This window comes from Lygodium microphyllum, chromosome 20 (assembly GCF_053477565.2).
Source record: "Lygodium microphyllum isolate KBCC chromosome 20, Lygodium_microphyllum_v1.1.10, whole genome shotgun sequence".
Taxonomy (NCBI): Eukaryota; Viridiplantae; Streptophyta; class Polypodiopsida; order Schizaeales; family Lygodiaceae; genus Lygodium; species Lygodium microphyllum.
This window is the reverse complement of record NC_141154.1, coordinates 135,094,448-135,120,346: the sequence shown is the minus strand read 5'-3', so window position 1 is coordinate 135,120,346 and position 25,899 is coordinate 135,094,448. Positions and strand designations below refer to the sequence as shown.

General features: G+C 40.6%; 1 protein-coding gene across 3 annotated transcripts; it reads right to left on the bottom strand.

Annotated features, from left to right (window-relative positions):
• Window positions 1–1,518: 1,518 nt before the first annotated feature.
• Window positions 1,519–24,492, bottom strand: LOC148019438 (uncharacterized). Of its 3 annotated transcripts, none has more exons than XM_087661070.1 (4): window positions 24,309–24,492; window positions 24,032–24,133; window positions 2,738–2,789; window positions 1,519–2,391 (listed from the first exon to the last, which is right to left on the bottom strand). In XM_087661070.1, the coding sequence occupies exons 1-4, from the start codon at window positions 24,395–24,397 to the stop codon at window positions 1,921–1,923; spliced, it is 714 nt and encodes a 237-aa protein (XP_087517196.1). In that variant the 5' UTR covers window positions 24,398–24,492; the 3' UTR covers window positions 1,519–1,920. The 3 variants fall into 3 exon arrangements, with proteins under 3 accessions (XP_087517196.1, XP_087517197.1, XP_087517198.1); XM_087661071.1 differs by having other exon boundaries at window positions 24,032–24,143; window positions 24,309–24,447; XM_087661072.1 differs by lacking the exon at window positions 24,032–24,133.
• Window positions 24,493–25,899: the final 1,407 nt, after the last annotated feature.

Genomic DNA, 25,899 nt, shown 5'->3' with positions numbered 1-25,899 from the left:
CCACTGATAAGGTTCATGCCTATCAAAGAACCCACACAAGGCAATCAAATGCTACAATACCAAATAGAACTCCTATGGTTTAACTGCTAACCCTCAATGTTCTACTAAAACAAATGGTCCCTAACTTCCAACTTTCTTTGTTGTGTTTTTTTTTTTGTTTTTTTCTTCTTCTAGAAGCTTTACTTTCATAACTTGTAGTCAAAAGAATATAGATATTTATTCTCCTTCCTAAAAGGTCCCACTCCAAAGAGATGCAAGGCATCGAACACAAAGCGTCCATCAAAGAAATCCCTATAGCCTACCAAGACCTCAAAGGCAATGGTTTTCTTCTTTTGGTTGTCTTTCTTTATTCTTTTTTTTGTTTAGCCCCCTGTAATCTTTAGGGTTTTTTTCTCTCTTCTTGAAGAATAAATAGATAGACTCTCTTGAACTTTTTTTTTTTGTTATTTTAGTTTTGAGTTTCTAAACTTGTAAGAATGACTAGAATGTTAAGAATTCATCACTAAATTGAACTTTCAAATATTTCAACTCAATAGCTCACTCAAGGAATTTAATCTAGCACATAATATCAATCACCTTGCTTAGGCAAATGAAAAGACAATGATAACCCACCAGCTCAACATCTCTCATCCACACTACCCCTGGACAAAATTTCGCGGAGAAAACCTTGTTACTCAACTACCCTACATCACTAAGAAAGCAACAAAGTTATGAGAATAAACTCTATTGGATTCTTAGGTAGTCACCACATACATTAAAATTCACCAATCATGCACACACCATCCCCTAAAATCACTTAATACTAATGTCGCATCCTATGTAGGTGGACTCTCATATAGACTGAAATGTTTGTTTCTTTCAATTTATTTTTGTTTTAAAAGATTTGTTTTGTGTTTCTTCTGTAATTACTTAGACCTTTGAATCTCTAAATTATTTCAATCAATTATATTTATTACTTTCCTTTATTTCAAACAAATATGTATAGATAGATTAAGAATGAAACAACCTATTATGTACATGGATATTGCAACTCCAAGAGTTGTCAATATGAATATGCAACAACGTTTAAAACAAAATGATAACCCCCACTCACCCTTCAAAAAAAAGCCCACTTTATTTCTCCAATACCAAACTTCTTGTGCAACATAAGCTTGGGAGCCTTCTATTTGATTCGTGATCCCTAAAGCAAAGCTCTAAATAATATATAGAATGTATAAATTCCTATTGCTAGCATCATTGATTCCTTTATTTTATCGTGGGAATGACAAATTGCACAAAAACACCTTTTTTGAAAGATCAGCAACGTATCCTCATTAAAAGAAGTTGATAATGTCTTGCAACACAAATCTTGAGGACTATCATGCATAACTGCAACATGTAAGGGACTATACCATACCAGAAGAAAGGTGCTGAGTCACGAGCGGTAGATAAACAACAGCACTAAGCACTTTACCAAGTAGGTTCAGCACCTACCATAGAAATTTAACTGAAAAAAAGCCAGCCATTGATATCCGTCACTAGAATGACAAAATTTTTCTTAAATTTAACTGAAAAAAGGCATCCATTGAAATCCATCACTGGAATAACAAAATTTATCCTATACAAAAGCTGATGAATAAGCTGACAACAGAACCAGAAACCAACCCTGAACCCACTTTTATACATTTAACTACAGCTGTAGCTGTTATATCTGGTTCATTGTCCCCTACAACTTCAAGATGGGAAAAAAAAGTGAGCTTTAGCTAATGTCTTTTTAAAAAGTGGTACTGCAACTTGAATGAGACTTTCCACATTTGGATAATGAAAAGCTCAATGCTTCACCACAGGCACTGAGATCTGTTATTAGAGCTGTAAGAAAATCTTCAGGTCATCAGAAAGTTGATGCTCTACCAAATCTACCCATTTTAATCATTTCAGCCATTAGGACTTATCGTCACTCCCTTCACTTTCATAACCCACCAAACCCTTCCATTGCAGGCCAGAAGCTCCTTCAGCCTCAACGGCAGGAACGATTTCGTCGGTTTCCTGTAGACTTGTTGCACCATTATTCTGCCTCTGGTTTTGCTTGGCAGCCACAATTTTTAACCGCTGCGATACAACTGACTGAATCATATTTGAAGCTGGCCTTTTCTTGGCACTTACAGCAGGAGAAATATAACCTGTAGTTGAGCCTGCAGTTTTCTCTGCTCTCTCAACAACGCTTTCAGTGAGTCCTCCATCTCGTGATGTCACACCTAAGCCGTCCCATGGTCCAGGAATTGCTTTGGTGTAGTTTGATGCAATCGTGCTTTCTCCCTTGTCAAAGGTTGTCTCAGGTATTGCAAAATCAGGTCTAGGAACCTTTGTTACCAGCAAGGCCTGCTGTCGTTCAGATCTTTCCACCTCTGCAGCCTGGCCACCAACAGAAACTGCGGAACTGCCAATTAGTTGCAAGCATAAACATGCTCTACTCATGACTAGATTATCATAAATTAGCAAAGCAAATTCATGTACCAAAGTGGTATCTTCCTGTATTAAATGAAATGGAAAACCTCAGGTAACCCAACAAGGAGAGACCAAAACTATGTTGTACAGTTGCAGAAACATTGCAATAGCTGAGACCATTGCAGCAATATCAAAGCTAACAGCTCTCAGTGTTATGTACTCTTCACTAGCTTACAGACTAACAAGTTTGTTCTCAACATTCCCTATTCTCAGAAGACATAAAATTGTAGCCGTACAAAATCATTCAGCATACCTTTGCAAAGGGATCATTGCAAAACTTTGAGATGTGCCCTTTCCGACCACACCTGGAAATATACACCATTAGAAGTGTCAAATCTCCGGAACAAGTCACAACATCATCATCAAAAACTAGGAGACACTTCAGCCAACCTAGTCAATCAACATTATAATTAAAGTCAAGTGTCATGGCACCTCTCTTGCCAATTTTTTCACATAACCAATCACTCAAAGAAACCTGACAAAATAATTATGTGAGAATGTGCATTAGATCGCCCTAGATCAACAGTGAGGAAGAATCCAAAAGTTTGTTTAAATCAACTGGTAACAAAGAAGATTGGAGACTACTAGCAAATCAGTACAACTTATTGCTACTACAGCATGCAGTTCATTCTCTTCTAAGAAAACAATCGTAGCAAATTGGTCCAGTCTGCAGCCCATTAAAAGACCAGCACTAGCACAGAGTACTCTCTGAGTATGCAACCTTGCCCATACTCACAATTAAGATTTCTTTTGAGCCTTTGCACTGAGAAAAAAAAGACAATCTAGTCGCCACTTCTCTTCTAGAGAGTTTTCGAATCCTTTCTTCATACATTAAAAACTTTTTAAAGGTGAAGAGAACACTGTCGGGTTTTGGTAAACCATCTCTATCAGGCTTTAGCACATGTAACAGCTAAATAAAGAAGTAACTATATTGGATCTTGGGAAAATAAGTTGACAGTCACTAGGCTGCCACAATTAGGCTGCAAATATACACTGTTAGTAAGTCAAATGATTCACTAACTGAAGTTAACAATCACTAGGCTGCCACAATTGAGCTGCAAATACACACAGTGGTAGTCAGTCAAATGATTCATTTATCACGAAATTTTTTGGTACAAAAACTCGCAGCCATCATTTGCATGGACCCCAAAAAGGTCTTGATGACAATATTGTGGTCTCCATCAATTAGTATACATGAAATTGCAAACATTCTTGGAGCACAGTGTTTTACCAAAGGTGTGGTGTGGAGCATTATAGCTGATTGCCTACCCACTAGTGGAGGCAACAAAGAACACATGGGCACAGTGTAAGTTCATGAATCGTGATGTGACCTTCAAGGAGCTGAGTGTCATTCATTCTTCTCATCCATCTCACTTGACACTTATCTTCATAAGGCCTTTTTATTAATTCTGCTGCATATAGGAGAGGTGCTAGAGACGAGTGCAAAGAAAGAAAGTAGTAATGAATCAATCAATCAATGAAGGAATGTAATACAAATGTAGAGAGCTCAAGGAGTGAAGACTATCCAACGGTTACAGTCTCAAGTGGGAGCAAAATGAGGGGGTGTGCCAAAGAGTGTTGTCCTCTGAGAACTCATCCCGAGTGCAGCAAAACCACCAATGATGGAGTGAAAAACTGAAGTAGAGAGCTGGGGACAGCAGGACGGCCAGCTGTCACAAATCCAGCAGTCTCTGGGGCTGGAAACACCCATCTCCCACCTAGAAATGGTCTCTATGTGAGGAAGAAGAACAAGCTGAAAATGCAGCTATCAAGGAGGTCCAGCAGTCCAGAATAGCATCACATGATAAAAAAGCAATATCAAGAGTGCCATGTGGCTGGCTAAAGTGTAGATGACTGCAGGCTGATGAAAAACAGCAGCTGTCTGTGGTGTACAGCAGGTGATGGCAGAACAGAAAGGTCCACCAACAGGGTGGCAGCAGCTCTAGCAGTGAGGGTGGCTGATCCTCCAGTAGCTGGATGGCACCCAAGGCAGCTGATCATGACCTCTTGATAAATAAGAGCGGGCCATAAAACAGCACCAACTCCCAAGGTAAAGCAATAACTTGTCGTGGACCTCCAATGATCCATATCGCCAGTCCAATCTGAATCACTCCATCTGGTAAGAACCAAGTCTATAGAATCAATACCTACTAGATAATAGATCCCAAGATCAAAAGTCCCCTGTAAGAACCGCAAAATCCTCTGAGCAACCTGCCAATGCACCATCGTGGATTCACTCATGAACCCGGCCAGCACACCTACAGCATAACGTAAGTCAACAAGAGTATTAAGAAGCCAGATAAAGGAGCCAACCAACTACCTATATCGAGTAGCCTCTGCCAAAGGAGAATCAAAATAAGTTGTAGCCTTCCAATTTGGGTCCATAGGGTTTGTAAGAGACTTGCATCCCTCCATCTCACACGTAGTCAAGAGCTCCTGTAGATACCGTTCGTGGGAAATAAAGATCCCCCTCAGAGTTTGATAGATCTCATGACCTAGAAAGAAGTGAAGAAGTCCCATATCCATCATGTCAAACTTCTCATGAAGAGCTGCCTTTATCTACTTGACCATCCGAGTATGGTCACCTGTCACAATCAAGTCGTCCACATAAAGGACAAACAACACACAACCTCCACTTGAGGCGTGAGCATAAAGCTCGGGGCGGCTTTGGAATGCTGATACCCCAATTTCGCCTAGAGGAACACGTCAATCTTCTCATTCGAAGCACGGGGAACCTGCTTAAGGCCATAGAGAGCCTTCCTCAACCTATACACCTTACCATCAAAAGAAAAGAAGCCTAGAGGCTGCTCAACATATATCTCCTCCTGCAACTCCCAATTCAAGACGCTGACTTTACATCGAGCTAATAGACCAGCCGTCTTCTATGGCTAGGCAAGGTGAGGACTACGTGAATAGTAGCCATCCAAGTTGTAGGGGCAAAAGTATCATGGAAATCAATGCCTCAACGCTATGAAAAACCTTTAGCAACAAGGCAGGCCTTGTGCTTGTCCAACGTGCCATCACTGCGGTACTTGGTCTTGAAGACCCATTTGACACCAATGATCTTCTTATGAGAAGGCTTCGGCACAAGATACCAAGTGCCACTCCTCTCAATCGACGCCAACTCCTGCTCCATCGCTTTCTACCAATGATCATGCTGTAAAGCCTCCTTCACAGAGGTGGATTTGCGATCCTACATGACACAAGTCATCAAGCAGTTCCTCCAAGAACGTTGCAGGACATCCCATGGCTACCACTCCTCAAAAGTCCTCTCAAACCCTGCATCATGAAGAGTGTCACTAGCCCAACGAGGAGGAGGCCGAATCTCGCCTTGTCGCTCTCCATCTACTGAAGTTTCTAGAAGGTCCACCGATGACAGGAGAGGAATCTGTGAATTGGGTGGCTAAGAACTAAGCTCCTCATCCGAAGAAGCGTCCTCAAGAGACACTGGCTCCAGGGAATAGTAGTTGACGCCCAGCTATCACTGCGATCTCCAAGAACACGATGATCCTCACCCCCCTCTGAGGCTAGAACATCCATGAACCTAACATCACAACTCGTGTAGACATCCCGCTTAACGAGATCATATAAGCGGTAGCCTTGAGACTGCAAGCTATAACCCACAAACACCTGTCGTTGGAAAGCCGCTTCAAATTTGTCACAATGTGTCTTCGAGATGTGAATATAGGTATCACGCCCAAAAACCCTAAAATAAGAAACATCTGGCTTAGCCCCAAAGTACATCTCATGAGGGGTCATACCAACAACACCGGAAGTAGGGAATCAATTAAGGATGTAAACTGCACTAGCCACAACCTCAACCCATAGGCACTGAGATGTCCAACAATGCTCCATCATGATACGGGCCATCTTGATCACACTACGATTCCTCCGTCCCAATATGCCATTCTCCTAAGGGGTGTTTGTATTAGCAAACTCCTGGTGAATACCATGATCTGCACAAAAACGAGCAACCTCATTAGAAACAAATTCTCTACCCTTATCCGATTGTATGATCTTTAACTTCCGGCCTGATCGGTTCTTCTCAAAGAGCAACCAATCCTTAAAGTCGGAGAAAGTCTCATACTTCAGCTTTAAGAAATAAGCCCATGTCATCCTAGTATAATCATCCACAATTAGCATGAAATACAAGCTCCCTCTAAGAGACTCCGTCCTCATCGGTCCACAAAGATCAATAGAAACAAGCTTCAAGGGTGCTGAAGACCGCCTCTTGAAGCCTTGCTGGAAACACCATCACGAGTTTGCTTCCCATGGATGCACAATACACAAGGCTACTCGCTCACCGCGATATTTAGCAAACCTCGAAAAAGTTGTCCCTTTGACGCCTTCCAAAGGTAATCATAGTTGAGGTGGCCAAACCGAGCATGCCAAAGCTCGAATTGAGTTTGTGAGATAAGAAGAGGAGAAATCAAGGCAGAAGAAGACTGCAACTTATAGACCCCATTCTCCTCATATCTTGAAGAAAGAACATGTCTCGATCCATGATCAAGAATCCGAAAAGAATCCACATCAAATTAGACCAAAAGGTTGAGAGCACAAATCTTGTGCACCGAAAGTAGACGATACCCTAAGGTTGGCACATAAAGCACCTCAGATGTATGGGCACCACGTCACCCATCTAAAATAAGATGCATGTCTCCCCATCCCTATATAGGAATAGGCAAACTATCACCAACGAGAATCTAGCCATGCGAAGGCCGCAAATGAGCAACACCTGCTGAAGGAGTCATGTGCCATGAGGCACCACTGTCAACAATCCACTCCCAAGTGTATGGGGCCGTCAACACAGCATCAAAAGCTGTCAAGGTCGAATCCTCAACCACATCCAAGTGGAGGAAAGTAGCTCATGAGGGAGCAACCACCGCTTCGGAATCCTTTGAAGATTTCTCATGCTTCTCCTTGTTCTTCTTCTCCTTGTCGCAGCAATCCTTCTTCCAATGACCTGTCTTGCCACAAATATGACAAGTGGACTTCTTTTCCTTGTCCTTCTTGGATTTGTCCCTCTTTTGGTCCTTCCCCTTCTTCTAAGAGGACTGATCAACCAAAGCCTCAGATTTAGAAGCATTGGTCCATAGGAACCAAATCTTTCCATCGACGAGTCTCAGACCACCCTGAAGCAATCAAGGCAGAAAGAAACTGAAACGGGACAGCAACTATGAAAGAAGAGTTATCACGATGTCTTCAAAAGTGATCACCTTCCCTGTGTTTTGTATCTGCATCTGAAGCTGCCTAAGCTTGTTAAAATGCTTTCGCATGGAAGATGACTTGTTGACACTCATGGTGGTCCTCATCTGCACTTCCAAATAAACTCGCTTCATGACAGTCATACAATTGTACATCCAATCAAGCTCCGGTCATATCTCCAGGACCACCATCAAATGCTCAGTATGAGAGATAACAGCTGTAATACATGAGAGAAATAAAAACAAGCGAATGTGAGCATTGAGTTTATCCCAATGTGCTTGAGCCTTTGCCAGCTCCACCTTATCATCTGGACTCGTCTCACGAAGAAGGATGATGAATAGCCTCTGTAACAAGCTCTGCCAAATCATAGGACTTCAAAATGGCAAGCATCATGACCAGCCAGATACAGTAATTCTTACCATCGAGCTTTTGATTTGATGAAAGAGCCGATAAGAAAGGCACCTTCTGATCCATGATCACCTGAAACTCAACCTCGGCCTTAAAAGACATCCTCACCTACAATGCCTGCACAAAACACAAAAAGCAAACCACATTGATTGTGAGAATACAGCCTCCTAGGGCTCTTCACTACTTGTCCCACTCCTTCACCTGCTAGAGGCGGTAAAAAGGTAAAATCTGCACTTGAAGGCCAAAAATGCACCCTACTTCTTTCTCTAACAGCAAAAACAGCAGCAGCTTCAGCAAATCTTATCTTTTCTTGCACGCCCATACTCGCCTCAGCCTTGTTCTAATACACAACCCTCCTGCACGCCCTTGAACAATGAAAACACAGCCTTGTATCGGGCTAAAATCTCCTCCTCGGATGGGTCTACCCTAGGTCAGTCCTTCAATGCTCTGATACCGTGTCAAAGTAAAGCAATGTGGAAGTGAATGACCAAGACAAAGAGTGAACTGAGAGAGAAGAGAGAGAGAAAGAGACAGTGAAACACAAAAAATCTACAGTGAAGAATGTTGTATAAGGATGCAAAAATATACACAGGTGCAGAGAATGTCTACATATGTCTCCACCTCGAAGATCTCAATCTCCGTTAGCCCCGAGAGCATTCTCCATGGTCTACAGCCTGAAAACTGGGAGCACGACTAATAAAGATTGCAAAAACCGAGGCCAATAAATAGACTAGCAAGAAAATGCCAAAAATACCGTGTCGGATGTATTAAATGCAACCAACTAGACAACAAATCTGTCTGACCAGCTGTCCTGCCACCTGCCTGACATGTCACTTGCCACATGGCACCCCTGTTGCACATGTCGCTTGTTACACATGCTACTCTTGCATGTCTAGGGAATGTCGAGCTCTAACAAGAATGCCCACAACATGTGAAACCAGCACTCCTTGGCAGGATGATAATAACTTGATTATGATTATTCATTAATTACAGCAAGCAATAAAATTCAAATAAACTGAAATGCAATTATTACTACTTAATCTTGGATAATGGATACCTCATTGGCCCTAAAACTAGTGCCCCTTTTGGTATCTCTTTAGCTTGTATTGCTAAAGGTTGGAGTACACTAAGATCGCTTAATTTTCTTCAATCTTCAATACATCTTGCTGTCCATAGCAACCAACAAGTTTCAAACCAATTTGCCCCTTGGTTTGCTTGGGGATAAGCCTTCAATTTGCTCCTTACAAGAAAAATTCCACCCCAAACTTGATGTTGGTAGGCTGGCCTCTTGAAATCCACTAAAAGCCCCAAATTTTAGCTACTAAATTTCAAGAAATAGACCTCGAACTTTGAGCACTCTTCCCAAGGTGGCTAGTAAACACTAATTCCTACTATAAATTATGGTTTAGCAGTAGAAATTCTTCAATTGCACCCTCCTCGGACTGAATTTGGCTGATATCTTTTCAAGGAAGCTATGAATTAGCTGAGAGAACAAAGAGAAAGCAGGAAATTTGTAGCAACATTTCTCTCTTCTTCTCTCCCAACCTCCACAATGTTGGAAGGAGGCTCCACCAACCTCTAATATTTCCCTTACTTGCATGGGAAATCTTTGCGAAGTGGCAACCTTCTAATTGCATTCTTCAACAATTTTCAGCCCAATTAAATTAATTTTTGGAATACTAATTTGAAAAAAAAAATTATTGCTCATAAAAATAATTTTACCAACCAACATTAAATTGGCTAGACCAATTTGTCATCCAAGTATTCCTAAGCATTTGCTAACCCCTGAACCGGCATTAATAAATTAAGTAATGCCTAGTTCTTAATATCACTTCACTGACATTAATAGCTAATAAAATCGTCTAGGCCAAAACCTATCACCAAGCACCACCTAGCACTTCACTGATATAACTTGCTACAACTTTTGCCTTTGACACCTACTGCCTTCTCAAGATCCTTGGCCCATCATTGTGAAATGGCTAATTGGCACATCACATGTGCACCTCACATTTGCACATTTGATTAAGAACTAAATCAAATACTAAGCAAAGAATTAAATTTTCACATCCCCATAACAACATGTCATTATGTAGGGGATCGTTGGGCATTTTCCTAATACCGAATAAAAAGTTGCTTTAATGAAATAATTCTTTTTTAAGACGTTTTTCTAGAGCTAAAATAGGATTTAATGCATGATAATTTTGTATTTATCTTGTTCATAATTTTGGTGGCTCAAGAAGCAGCCCATGGAAAGACATTTGATCATGATGATAGCACGTATGGCTTGCAGCAAGACATCCAGACAAAGGCCCTCTTCCGAGATAGTGGCTTTTACTCAAAGATTACAAGACCTTCCATGACACAAATGCTAACACCCAACATCCAAGTCCTCTAGACAACGAGCAATAGAAAGGAACAAAAAGCTGCCAATCTACTCAAATGTGCATACGTTGAGCTTACATGGGATAACTATTGTCAAGGGCCCCTATTGAATTACAACCTAGATTGTCTAAATCTTGAGCTCAACAAATTAGAATGACTATTGTGAAGCTAGATATAAAGAGAACATGGGTGAGTCCAACACAGCAACTAGATACAAAGATGACACAAAATCGATCACACTTTCCTAAACCTCTCCCAAGATGGATCTATCACAGACACATCATACATAGATGACATCTATCACATGGCCTCAAATATGCCATCGGCCAAGTCTGCACTCTACTACATCAACTAAAGACCGAGACTATGAGACATAAGAAATATAGTCACATGGACGAGAAATGGATCAAAGAACGGGAGTGGGGATGCCCACGCATTGTGATTCCTTACCTATATTGAATCCAGCCTTCATTCTTCGAAAGGGTGGTAATGATCTAATTAACACTAAAATCACATAAAATAAAATATACACTTTACCACTTAATCTTGGACAACCAACACCCAATTGGTCCCAAAACATGGAGCCCTTCTTCGACCTCTTCCACTAATCCAAGTACTTCTTGCTATCATAAATGACCAGCAAGTCTCCAAATCAATTCATCCCCTCATTTGCTAGGGGATTAGCATTCATCCATGCTCCATGGAAACTAAATTAGCCCCAAATTCAATGTTCGCTAGCTAGCCTCTTGTCTTCTCCTAAAATACAACGATTTTAACTTTAAAAATTCAAGTCCAAAGCCTTCAAATCTAGGCATGCTTCCTAAGGTGGTTGTCAAACTCCACTTTTTGCTATACATAAGGATTTATGGCAAAGATTCATCAAAATCCCCACCTCCAATGGCTAGATTGTTGTAAAATGTGAAGCGAAGCTAGAAAATGATTGGAAAAAGACAAAAAAATTCAAAGATTTGTCACAAGAATTTGGTAAAAAATAGTTGCTGACTGACCCAATTTTCCAATCCCAAATGAATACACCAATACAAGGAGATCAAAGGTTGTAATCTTTAGAAGAAACTACATCAACCACAATCGCCAACTTTCCTTAATCAAGAATATGCACTCATCTTCACCAATATGGTCTACAATGGCTAGGAAATTGCCCAAACCAGCAAGTAGCAGTCCAACAACTCCAAAATCCAAAAACGAGATTTTCTAATAATCTAACCAACCAACAATTAAATTCGCTTGGCCAATTTTTCCCCCAAGTAGATCAGAGCACTGATTAGCCTTAGATTGGCATTAATTAGCTAACTGATGCCAAGTCTCTAGTGTCACCATGCATACTTATGATTAATTAAAGTGTTCTAGGACAATATTTGATACCAAAAATACCTAGAACCTAACAAACATAACTTGTTACAACTTTTGCCTTTGGCATTGGCTTATATTTTGGGTTCCTTGGCTCGCTCTTGTAAAATAACTTACATACACATCACATGTACCGCTACATCTCACATTTGCACATTTGATTATTAAATTAATCAAATGCTAAGCAAAGCATTCAAATTTCAAACTCCCCATGACAAGACTTCTCCTTGAAGTCCTTTCAATCCATAGTCACAAGTGACGGCCAATTTTGAACTTAAGGCTTGTGGGGACAGTAGCTTCTTTCCATCCCACATCCCATTCCACGTGACTATATAGTCTGAAGTGACAACAATCCCTTCCCATCCCTTATTCCCCGTCCCTATCACATTTTGTGTAACTTGTGACTATGTTTCAATCGTCCTCAATCGCACTATAATGTGGCAAAGCAAAGTATACTACACTCAAATTTCCACAAGGCATCATAACATTTGCCACTGCTGCTTAACCATGCTGCTTCCAAACACTTGCTAAAAATTTTCAACCAATATAAAAATAACATAAAACTTTAAAAAAATCCAAAATTGTTGCCAAAAACTCTCACGATGCATCCATTTCTCATGTTTCTCAAATGTTTTGGCTAAGCAATCATAGTAAAGCATAAACTGAGCACAAACCATGGCTGAATTGTCAATGGCATCCATTACACATGCTATTGTCGATAGAACCAGCTCAATACCATTGAGAACTTAGCATAAATTGATCATAATCGGATCATATGACAATGAAAATTGATCACAAACTAAATTAAACTTTTGTCAAACTAATGCAAAAGTATGGTTTCAAAGCTGTGGTAAAACCATACCCATATACATACATGCAGAGGCTAAGCGGAAGCAAATAGAGAGAGAGAGAGAGAGAGAGAGAGAGAGAGAGTTGTGAGCTGAGAGCAGACACGGTGATCGAGGAGTTCAATGATACAGAGTTGAAGAGTGTTTGGCACTAATAGAGTGAGAGTGAGTCATCGGATAGATGTGTATCAATGTGGTACACAAAGAATAAAAGAATGTATTTTTACTTAGGGTACTGTACACTTACACCTATTAGGGTGGGTTCACATGTATGAAGTAATATATACACGGGAGAGCACGTAAAGGGTCTTTACACCCAACAACCTCCCACTTAAAGGTCCATTAACCAACTCCCACAAGTCTAATGCAATGCTCATGTGGAGCCTTTGCTAGACTTTTAGTGAGAACATCTGCAGGGTTATAATGTTTGGTACGTGTATGAAACATGGCATTCTTAGCTAGGCATACAACGCTCTCGCTATCACATTTAAGTACAAGTGTTTTGGTGGGCAGCCCAAAATCCTCAACCAAACGACCAAGCCAAACTGCTTCTTTTGAAGCTTCAATGACTGAAATATATTCAATCTCAATGGTAGAGAGTGCTACTATTTTTTGCAATCTAGAGCACTAAGAAACCGCCCCACCTATCAAGGTAAAGATATACCCGCTAGTAGATTTGTGAGTATCCAAGTCACCTGCCATGTCTGCATCACAATACCCTTGCAGATCCAACGTACCCTTGACATAGCAAATACATTTTCTTTGTGTGTCCTTAAGGTACCGTAAGATACATTTCACTGCTTCCCAATGTGCTTTGCCAGGATTTGACATGAACCTGCTTACAACTCCCCTTGCATAAGCAATGTCAGGTCTAGTAGCAACCATAGCGGCTAATACATGAGAGAACCACAAGCTGAAGCATAAGGAACACCCTTCATGGTATTGGTTGACTTGTCATCTTTTGGGTAATCTGCTTTGCTAAGCTTAAGATAGGGTGGAAAAGGTACACCAAGGGGCTTAGTATCAGACATAGAAAAATGATCAAGTACTTTGCTGATGTACTTTTCTTGTGAGAGAAATAAGAGTTGTTGCTCTCTATCTCATGTGACACGCATACCCAAAATATGATCAATTGCACCCAAATCCTTCATAGAAAAGGCTGAATTCAACTGCCTTTTCAATGCATTAATTTGGCTTTTATGCTTACCAGCAATAAGCATATCATCCACATAAAGCACAAGTATAATAAGGCTTCCATCATCAGCCTTCTTAATATATAAGCAGTGATCTGCACTACTCCTTTTAAAACAATGTGAGAGCATGAAGGCATCAAACTTTTTATGCCATTGTCTAGGAGCCTGATTCAAACCATACAAGCTTCTCTTAAGCTTACATACCAAATGCTCCTTTCCATGTATAACAAAGCCTTCGGGCTGTTTCATGTACAGCTCTTCTTACAGATCACCATGCAGAAATACAGTTCTAACATCCATCTGATCAAGTTCAAGATCCATAGATGCTACAATGGCAAATAACACTCGAAGAGTGGTCATTTTGACAATAGGAGAAAACACTTCCTGAAAATCAATGCCCTCCTTTTGTGTATAGCCCTTAGCCACAAGTCTAGCTTTGTATTTGGGTTTGCCATCCACACATTTGATTTTATAGACCCATTTGTTAGGAATGGCTTTTCTATCCTTGGGCAATGTAACCAAATCCCAAGTATCATTCTTATACAATGACTTCATTTCTTCCTGCATAGATAGCTTCCACTTTTTCTTTAACTCACATGATAAGGCCTCTTTATACGTAAGAGACTCACCTTCATCTGTGAGTAAAATGCAGTCCAAAGAAGGATCAAATCTTTCTATAGGTCTTCTAACACATGTAGACCTTCTTACCCAATGATCTGTGTTATCAGGTAGTGGATCCACATCCAAGGGAATGTCAATGACCTCATTGTTTGGCTGTTGAACTGCATGTTCAAGTTGCTGTAATACAATTTCAGGCTGCTGTAATTCATTTTCAGCATGCTGATTTTGGTGCTCAAGCTGATGTTCAGCCTCCCCTTCCCCTTGCTGCCCATTTTCATCTGGCTCAATAATGATATGCTGATTGTCATAATCAGTATCAAAAGGAGCTGAATTTTCAGTGGGGCTGATGGCTGCTAAGTAACTGATCATGCTGAAATTTAACTTTCTTTTTGTTTGGGTCATTAGATGTGACATTTTTCAACAGCTCTGACTCATTGAATATCACATCCACACTGCGCAACACCCTATTTAAGCTTGGAACCCAAACTCGATAGCCCATTTCACCTTCATCTCCATAACCCATTATTACGAATCCGACAGAATTATATTACTGACTTCCACCGACATCCCTCTGAACTCTTTCAACTTTCTTCATGAAGCACGAGAAGTGTCTCTCTCACCACCCAACCACGCCTAGGAAGATGCTGGAGAAAACGACGTCGTGACTACTCTACCAGCCATCATTACCTGGTGAGTTATACTATATTTTAACTCACTTACTTCCTAAGCTCCCCTTAAACCCGTACGGGCGCCCAAGGCCCCCAGACGGTCATCTCTCGCACTTGTTTTCCAATAAGTTACATTTATTGATGTAACATTTCCTCCCCCTTAAGAATCGGTTTCATCTTCGAAAATGATATTTGAAAGGTCCAACTGTAAATTGAGAAACCTTTTTCTTAAAGTGCTTACACGCTCCCATGTTAAGCTTTCTTCTAAACAATCCCTCCATTTTACCAGATATTCTTGATAAATAGTATACCTTGTTCCTCTATTACGAACATTTAAAATTCTTTCTGGTTCATGTGGAATAGATGTCACCGAATAGCTCCTCAATATTATCATTTAAAACTAGTTTATCCATATCACCCAGCTTCTTTCTTAGCTTGCTTATATGGAAAACTAGATGTGTTTTACTTCTAGCAGGTAGTTGGAGCTTGTAAGCCTGTTTCCCCACCCTCTTTAAGTATTGTGAAAGGACCACAATACCTGGGTGAAAGCTTTGGACATCATCCCGTTTTCATAGTTTTAGTTTGTCCACTTACTTTAAGATAAACTAATTCCCCTTCCTCAAAGGGGATGTCTCCTCGGTGAGGATCTGCATAAGCTCTAGCTCGGTCTTGAGCTTTCTTAATATTTTCTTGAACAAATTTTAACATATTATTCATATCCTCAAAAAAATCCTTTGCTGCCTGAACCCTTTCCCTTAAGCAGTCCTACTGCATGAGGAGCTCTAAGCTGAAACCCATACATTAACATAAAGGAACTATATCCAGTGGAAGAGTGTTTGGCACTATTATATGCAAACTCTACTATCAGTAAATACTCTTCCCAATTAGTTTGCCTTTTATTAACATATACTCTCAGCATATCTTCAAGGATTTGATTAACCCTCTCAGTTTGCCCATCAGTCTGCGGGTGCTCCGCCGTGCTCATGCTAAGTTTAGTATCCAACTTCTTAAATACAGCGCGTCAAAATTGACTATCAAGTTTTCTATCTCCATCAGAAACTATATTTGCCGGAAGGCCATACAATCGGTATATGTTCTCTCTGAATAATCTAGCTAATTCTGGTGTTTTAACATCAGTTGAAGTTGGAATAAACCTAACCATTTTGGTTAACCTATCCACAATCACCCACACAGAGTCGTGCCCCCTCTGTGTTCTGGGTAACGCGACAATAAAGTCCATGGAGATACTCTCTCATTTTACTGAAGGAATCTCTAATGGGTGGAGAAGTCCTCCCATTTTCAATCTTTCAGCTTTATTAACTTGGCATTTATTACATTTGACCACATAGTCAAGGACATCCTTATTCATTCTAGGCCAATAAAACTGCCTTTTAGTAAGACTATAAGTCTTATTAACTCCTGGATGTCCCACACTAGGGATATCATGACACTCAAAGAGTATCTGGCACCTTATTTCTTCATCTTTCGGGACACATACCCTACCCTTGTAGAGTAAATAACCATTATCAATGGTAAAATTCTTCCGCTTGAATCCCATTTGAGCAACCCTTGATGCTCCATTTCCTTGTTGAACATTCTCAGATGTTCCTTCCTCAGTGGAGGCCCTTCCATTTGGATCCCCATTTTCTATTGCTTCCCATATGTTGGAATATGCCAAATCAACCTACCATTTCCCTTTTAAGGATTCAAGCAAATCAGAAGTGAAGTGAGTAAAACTCAATTCATTTATGATAGGTATTCTGTTGAGCGCATCAACCACTATATTGTACTTTCCTTTTCTATATCTTATCTCATAGTTGAACTCTTGAAGAAGTTCGGCCCATTTGGCTTTACGCCCTTGTACATCCGGTTGGTCATTAAGCCACTTAATGCTTTCATGATCTGACAAGATCAAAAGTTTGGCACCATACAAATAGTGCCTCCATTTCTTCATTGCATGTACTATTGCATACAGCTCCTTCTCATAAACGGAATAATTCCGTATTGCACAGTCTAATTTCTTACTTTCAAAAGCAACCAGTCGACCCTCTTGTAGTAAGACCGCGCCAACTGCCCTGTCAATGGCATCAGCTTCAACCACGAATGGTTTATTGGGATCCACAATTATTACTACTGGAGCTATAGCAATAGCTACCTTAAGTTTTTGAAAACTTTCATTTTGGTCTATTCCCCAATTAAAGTTCTTCCCTTTCCCTTCAAGTTGGTCCGTCATTGGAACAGCTATCTTGGCATAATCTCAAATAAATCTACGATAAAATCCAGATAAACCTAGGAAGATCTGCAGCTCTTCCAAGTTTCCTGGAGATGGCCATTCAATAATTGCCCTTACTTTTTCTGGATCCATCTTGATTCCCTCTTTTGAGATAATATGCCTCAAATATTTGACCTCTTGTGCGAAGAATTCACATTTAGTTTTCTCCGCATAAAGGGAATGTGTTCTTAACAATTGGAATACTAATCGTAAGTGTTCCAAACGTTCTTCTCTTGATTTACTAAAGATCGAGATATCATCCAAGAAGACTATTACAAAGTGTCCTAGATAGGGCCGTAACACACTATTCATCAGCTTCATAAAAGTAGCTGGTGCATTACTGAGGCCAAAAGGCATCACCAAAAAATCATAATGCCCATATCTAGTACAAAATGATGTCTTAGGAACACCCTGTGCCTTAATTCTTACTTGGTGATAGCCTAATCTTAAGTCTATCTTTGTGAAGAATTTTGCCCCTTGTAATTGATCAAAAAGATCTTCCATTCTGGGCATAGGAAACTTATTCTTCACCGTTATCTTATTAAGTGCTCTATAATCAACACAAAGTCGCATAGAACCATCTTTTTTCTTCACCAATAAAATTGGCGAAGCCCAAGGTGAATTGCTGGGTTGTATAAACCCCTTATCAAGGTAATCCTTGATTTGTCTTTCGACTTCTTGGAGATGTGTTTCACTTAGCCTGTAAGGTGGTTTAGAAATAGGGTGTGTATCCCTATCTATGTCGATTGGGTGATTTACATCACCCCTATCTGGTGGAAGGCCACTTGGTAAATCAGAAGGAAACACATCTTTAAATTCATCTAGCAAACCACTTAATTCATTACTTACATTTACCTCACAAACATAAGAAAATTGTTGCTTTATATTACAGAAAGTAAAAGTGTTTTATACAGGAATGGACCATAACATATATACCTCACAAGCTTCCTTCTTTATCAACTTCTAAACTTCAGTGACACACAACAAAGGGTTATCAAATACTTCATGTTCACCTTGAATCACAAAAGTCTTACCATCCCTTTCAAATTCCAGCGTATTATGATGATAACTACATTTTAAGGATGGTTCCAATCCCCATAGCCACTCCCTCCCTAAAGCAATATAGGCTCTTTTCATATTCATAATTGGAAAATCAAGTTTATCTTTATATCCTTGGATCTCAATTTCCAAATTGGATACCATTGTATCCCATATTTTATTATCCTGACCTTGCATCATACGAACAACATATTGATGCCCACTCTTTTGTTGGGGAAGTTTCAATTTTTTGACAAGTGCATAATTTATGAAATTATGGGTGGCAGAGTCATCAATCATGACTCTAACCCTCTTTCCAGCTATTAATCCATGCACTCTAACTAAATCATGTGGCCCAAAAGTAGGCTGCCACATAGAAGTTGACATACAACACCTATGTTGTGCATCCTTGTGCAAGACCTCTAAAGATTTATACTTTTCATGCCCCTTTAATTCCAAGGTCTGCACTACATGGATTTGTTTCTCTTTTCCCTTGCCCTTGTCCTTATCCTTTCCTTTATCTTTCCCCTTTTTCCTTTGAGGGCAATTCCAGGCAACATGGTTAGGGGATAGGCAATTGAAACACAACCTTTCTTTTTTGGCCTTATCAAAGTCATCTTGACTTAACTTTGGCCTTACATATTGTTTCTTTTCAAAGGGTTGTTTCTTTCCCTTAAGAAATGGCATTTTCCTTTTAAATTTGCCTACAAATTTTGAGGTTTCAAATTCCTTAGTCTTGGGCTCCCTATCAGTGAGACTAGTGAGTGTACTTGAACGCGTAGTATCTTCATTGATTAATGCAAATTTAATTGCCTCTCCAAGCGTCTTAGGTGAACTCCTTTTCACTTCCTTTTTACACCCCTTATCTAGTCCCCTTATGAATCCTCGTCTTTTGAAATTCACCTATTCCTTCCAATTTGAGGATTATCTCACGATACTCCTCCAAATATGTCAACAGCGGTCTTCCCTTTTGTCTGACATAATCCCAATCTTCCCAATTTCTTTCCATTTCATTTTCAGGAAGGAATTATTTCAAAAAGACCGATTCAAATTGAGCCCAAGTTTCACGTATTTTATTTGCCTCCTTTAAAGTTCTCCACCATTTATGTGCCTTTGGCCCCAAGGTTAAACTGGCCTCCAACACTTGGAGATGTGATCGAGTATTCTTAAGTTTGTGCAAATCCTCCCATTTTTGGAGAAAATTAAAGATAGTGTCTTTATTTCTGTCTTTTTCCTCCCCGAGAAACTGAGGGGTTTTCATATCTTTTAACACTGGGTTATCTCTTAACTTTTGGTGGGGTTCACTAGGATCTCGCATAGTCACATCTAGATCTTTCGATGAAGATGGAATGTCCGAGGTTTCTATCTTATTTTTATCCCTTTCTAGTAACAAGGCTAATTGAGATTTTATTTCTGTGAGTGCTTGAGTTAGCAACTCCATTTGAACCCCCTGTGCTTGCACACGAGCAGTTAAATCATCAAATTGTTGTCGTATAGCAAAAAATTCTTCCCATTGTTCTTCTTGCATTTCAGTTTCATGGGGATCCACCACAGGGTGGTCCCCAGAACTAGAGCCTTCGGTTACCCTCTCTCTCTCTTTTCCCTCCATCTATACACTGGAATTAGAAAGCAAATATAAGAAGTTTGCGTACAAAATGAGGTACTTCCCTTATTATAGTGATAGGGCAGCTGTCGGTGCCGAACACGTGAGAGTAAGACTTGTCGAGTAGAAACACAAGATGAAAATGGGGTTAAACACTCCCCCCGCCAGGTCACTTATGAACTGGCTATGACCACTGTTGTCACTAAGGCGGATTTCGCCCGACACGTCTTACACCGTCTCCCTTCCCTGCTAGCGACACCTGCTTTAGCCTGGTACGATTGCTTCGTGTTGACGTGGACAGCTGCAAGATTGATGAACACCACTGCCGACTAGTAGCGCGCCAGATAGGAATGGGACCCGACGGCTCCAAATAGGAACGAACCCGACGGTCCTTTTCCAAAAAAGCTCGCCAAGCTTCCGTTGCGACAAGGACGTAAAGCCCTTTCGACTCTTTCCAGGTAACGTCGCCTAACGGCTCTGATACCAATGTTAGATAACATTTGTGTTGATCACCTGTGATAATGTCTAAGATTCAATAAGTGCCCCCTCTGCTCGACCGTCCCAATAGCATGAGAGAGATCGTTTCATTCACCACCCAACCTCGCCTAGAAGATTGCTGGCTCCTCTTCCTAATTCGATTTATGATACCAATGTTAGATAACGTCTGTGTTGATCACCTGTGATAATGTCTGAGATTCAATTAAATGCCCCCTCTGCTCAACCGTCCCAACAGCACGAGAGAGATCGTTTCATTCACCACCCAACCTCGCCTAGAAGATTGCTGGCTCCTCTCCCTAATTCAACTACCAGCCGTCCGCTTCAGGTGAGTCCTACAATTCTTAGACTCACTTACTCTCTAGGCTCCCCTTAACTCCGTTCGGGTGCCCAAGGCCCCCGGTCGGTCATCCCTCGCGCATGTCTCCTATAAGTTACATTTATTAATGTAACAACAAGCTTACCACCCTTGCCGTGAGGACTTACCACAAGCTTGGACTACTTCAACATGCTAGATATGGGCACCCAAACTTCACTCCCTCAGGCAAGCTTCTCAAAAGAAGTTGGTGGAGAGCTTCCAAATTTTTCCCCCATCACCACTTTGTGCCCTAGTTGTATTCAAGCAAGCAACATAGACAACCTCATCCACAAGTTGCTTCATGGAGAGCTTCTACTCCACTTGAGTTGGTTCACACTGACTTATGCAAGCCTATGTCTACAATCTCCCTTGGAAAAGCCACATAGTTGATGCTTATTGTCGACAAGTTTAGCTAGTATGTATTGCCCTATCCCCCCCCAGACCACCTTGAGAGGCTTGTATATATGATGTATCTATGACACCAGCTCCAACTTGGTTTGTTGAGCATGAGCACTTCTTTGTATTCCGGTTTTTTTCTGAAGTAATATAATTAGCCACACCTTATTTGCAAAAAAAAAGTATGTATGGCCCTATTTCTTGGAATACAAAAGCAAGGCATGTTCCAACTTCTATGACAACAATAAGGTGTTTACTGAAAAGCAAACCAATTTCAAGATTGAGATGTATGAGCCTACCACAATGACGAGTTGTACTCAAAATTCTTTGTCAAGTTTAGTAGGAAGTATCGTATTCGATTGTAGTATCCCCATCCGAGCACACCATCAAAGGATGATATGCTAGACCATGCCAATCAAACCATGCTTGAGATGGCTTGATCAATGTTGAAGCATCATAGTCTACCTCATTCGCTTTTGAGTGGGACAATTGTTACAATGATTCATATCCACAACAAGTCTCCGACATCAACTTTAAAGGACATGTCTTCTTATAAGGCTTTCTTTGGTAAGAAGCCTTCCGTCTCACTTTTGCAACTTTGGGTGCAATACATTATTGCCATCTACATTTTTTTAAAACTAGCAATTGCATTACTTTATTCAAGATCAGCCAATTTTATTCTTTTCTAGCTATTTATCTTCCTTTCTAACTTGGATTTCATCATTCACACATTCTTCTACAAATTTCGTCAGTACACTCCAAATTCCCACCTCTCCTCTATCTCTAGTACTGTCATTTGTCAAACCTAATCCAATACCCTCATTAACATCTTGGGCTATGTGCAAGGACTAATCAATCCACTCTTTGTATTCAACTTTCGTTCAAATTTAGTGCAAATCTATTACTTCATTCTCTTCTTTCATTGTAGTTTTTCTCTTTCCATCTCTCTCCTTGTTTGTGTTCTTCTTCCATTGCGCACTCACAAACCAAACATGGACGTCTCATACCATGTCAAAAGTGGATGTAGCAGTGGAAGTGTAAGAATCTGTTGTAATAGACTACGAAATCACAAGAGAAAAGAGAAACGCTGCAAAGAAAGATTAACACTACAAAAAAACTCAAAAAAAGAATACTCGAGTAATGAAATCCATATACCAAGACAAAAGTCGACACAGAACCAATTGTGAGTCACCGAATGTGTGGGCATGCACCAGCTCCCTCTCTTTAATAGGACTAACATATGGTGTACACTCAAAATGAATGACTAGAGGAGAGAACTACTAGCCTATAAATAGGCCATTACGATCATCAAGTCAGCTAGCAATCTAGTGTCATAATCGCCAAACATAAAATATGTGAATCAACCATTAAATGTGCAAATAATCTAGCAACCACCTCACTGGAAAAGATTATCTCAACACACTAAAGAATGCATAGACTCACACATGAACTAACAATATCCACTAACACATGGAGCTTCAGTAAGGGCATCAAACGGAGGCAAAAGAATGATAACAAAAGGGTGAAAAGGGTTGGCAATAATGAACTAACAAACACAATGAAGAACAAGCAGCACTAAGTAGCCAAAAGCAGAGCACTTGTCCAACCAGCTGACCTGCATTGCAAACAGGTGGGACCTGCAAAATATAGCTAACTGGTCATAAAGGTGCCACCCAGGTCTACCCACCCGTGATCAAACTGTCTGCCCTACTAGATGGCCATATAACCTGCCTGAGACAAAGACATCTAGGATTCAGGCTGCCCAATGTTGTGGCCTGTCATCAGCATACACATGAGCTGAGAGAATGCTGCATGCAAGAAGAACCTCCAACTCAAATGTAGCAAAGAGATAAACCGACAGAGAAAGACTGCGTCAAAGCTCCTAGTGTCCTTGTTTGACTCAGATACAAGACACACATGTCGGCTAACATCTCCAATAACATTTGTCCTGCAACACTTGCTTTTTTGCAAGAGTCTACTTATGATCTTTATTTGACTTGAGTTTTGTATATTTGTGCATATCTATGTCAATGTCTATGTGCAAGTGCTCCACGATCAATAGAAAAGCCAGTGGACTTGGTCTAGTACAAGGAAGGATTAAATGCACTTGGATGAATTCCATGTGTTTACTGTTTGCAATACAACATAGCTGAATGCATACTTACCTAGCTCTCCCAGCTGATCAAAAAGACACCACGACTAAGGGCAGCTATAAGCTCCTATCAAAAGCATGCGAGGCAGCCAATTAACAAGTCAAGCTGCCTCATTTACTATCGTCTTCCTTTTCCATGGCCTGCTCAGCTCCATTGGCTACAACGAGACTCTATCTCCCTAGCCAAAGCCCTAAAACGACCTTGAATGGCCAACCTTAATGGCATTCGTGAGGCACTTTGTACACGTCTTCATTGCCAAAAAGCAGGAAAATGATTGGGGCGTCACCTTCAATTTCATCGTTGTATACAACGCTGCTCAGTGACTCAGGGACCTGTGGAAGTATGGTGTGTATAAGTATTCTGTCTTGTAGGCGGCCGTCTATCTTCCAGATTTCGAGGAAATTTAAGTGTACAAAAAACTTGACCAGTATGACATCAAGGTACGACTGCAGGAACAACTGTGACCCTGGCAGCTCCAACTAGCAGTAATAACTCCAGATTTCCTTAAACCAAAACAAGATAGGGAGACTAGATCGTACTTGTGGCAAGAGACGCTCTTGCAGTTGCGCTGAAGGTGGCCTTTCTCTCCACATTTGCTGCAAGTAACGCCTTCAACGCACTCCCAAGCCATGTGACCCCTCCTGCTCTTTCCTACATAGTGGCCTTGTTAAGAAAGAAGGCAATTGAGGAAAGCAAAAGGGGAAAAACAACGCGCGCGTCCGCACTCAAGGAAAGGAAAACAGGAAGAGGAAAAACAGAGTAAACATGAAATGGATCTATCTTTGTGGTATGGTAGCCGAGGGAAGAGATTCAAACCCGTTGCAACGGAAGCAGGTATGCAGAGAACAGTCCCGGGCGAGATGGCCTGCGCGCCCACATCTGTGGCACGGCCCGCTTGTTCCCATCTCAGGACGACGAGGCGGAGAAGTCTTCAGGAGAATTGATTTTGGGGGGGTGGGGGCCCGGGGGGGTGGTGCAGAGAAAGAGGAAGACTTCGTTGTAAACCCAACGAAGAAGATGTCACAGCATCTCTCCTCCCCTAAACACACACTCACTTTAATATCTAAGCTCTAATCTCTCCTCGCCTAAACACACCACTCACTTTAATCTCTAAGCTTTATTAGAGCGAGGACAGGCGTAGATCAATTGACTCGTGCAAGTCGCCATCGTCATCAATGACTTGCACATGTCCTACATTATTTCATTTTTACCCTAGAACTGAGGGACTTTGGCCTCTGAAAATGAGGATACTGCATTAACTCAGTGAAGTTAGCTCATGTAATTGAATGTGAATAACATATTGATATTTCGATAAAAAGTCGTACACCTACATCTTAAAGATGCATCAGGTAGAAAAGATATTCCCAAAACAAGTCAGTCACATGTTCTCTTAAGGAGCTTGTGGCTAACTTTAGACACTCGATCCACCCTCCTCTAAGATCCAAGTAGTCCAAGGATCACTAGCACAATAGCCAAAAACCACATCTATTTTTATCCTAGATTCCTTATTCATTGCTACTTTATTCATATTCTTCCACCACTCTAGTAATATTCCAAGCCTTGAGTGAGGACTTATCTCCAAAAATTGCAACTTTGAGGCTAACATTGGCATTCAATCCCATTGAGTGGACCCACTTTCTTAATTATTTTCCACACTGCTTGTGTTGATGAGCAGTGCCAAAGTTTATGGGGTATGGCTTCCTTCCTTCTTAGGCACATGGGACACCACAAGGAGACCTTCATGAATTTGCCAATCCAATACTTGGTGTTGAATTTCTTCCCATTGACTTTCCAAAGCATGGTGTTAAGTTGAAGCAAGGACATGCTCCTCCAAACTCCCTTTACCCTATGCTTCCATGGTCAACACTTTGTTAATATTGCCCTTTAGGGCATATGTTTATACAATGGTGCAATGACAAGTTGGTGCATGTCCCAAGAGAATTACACATTGTTAACTTCAATTAATTGGCCCACTTAGCCTTGAAATGTGTGAATAGCTTGCTTTTCGAGAAAGAAGAGTTTAATCAAGGTTCTCTCTCTCTCTCTCTCTCTCTCTCTCTCTCTCTCTCTCTCTCTCTCTCTCGTTAATGCATTGGCCATTGTCAAGGGAGATTAATTTGAAGGCCTTAATTATAGGGATTCAAAGAGAATACTTACAAAGAATAGGGATAAGAAACTTCAATAAGAAAAAATAGAAAATATATTTGAGACACTAGAACCACTACAAATCAACTATGTTGAAGTCCTTGAATTAGATATTACCCAATAGAGGTAAACCCTTACATGCATGTATTTAAGACAATAGCTCAAACTTTGTCTACTAGGACGATAGCCTAATTTGTATTGATAGCTCATATAATATTGTGTTTATATCAAAATGTACACTAACCATAAGACCCAATTCCAA

What these genes read in the sequence shown, in the direction of transcription:
- LOC148019438 (XM_087661070.1), bottom strand. Translation starts at nt 24,397, where the DNA reads ATGGGAACAAGCGGGCCGTGCCACAGATGTGGGCGCGCAGGCCATCTC. An exon ending in AAGAGCGTCTCTTGCCACAA is followed by an intron (nt 2,790 to 24,031) that starts GTACGATCTAGT and finishes GTATATTTCCAG; the next exon opens with GTGTGGTCGGAAAGGGCACA. An exon ending in GCAATGATCCCTTTGCAAAG is followed by an intron (nt 2,392 to 2,737) that starts GTATGCTGAATG and finishes GTTGGTGGCCAG; the next exon opens with GCTGCAGAGGTGGAAAGATC.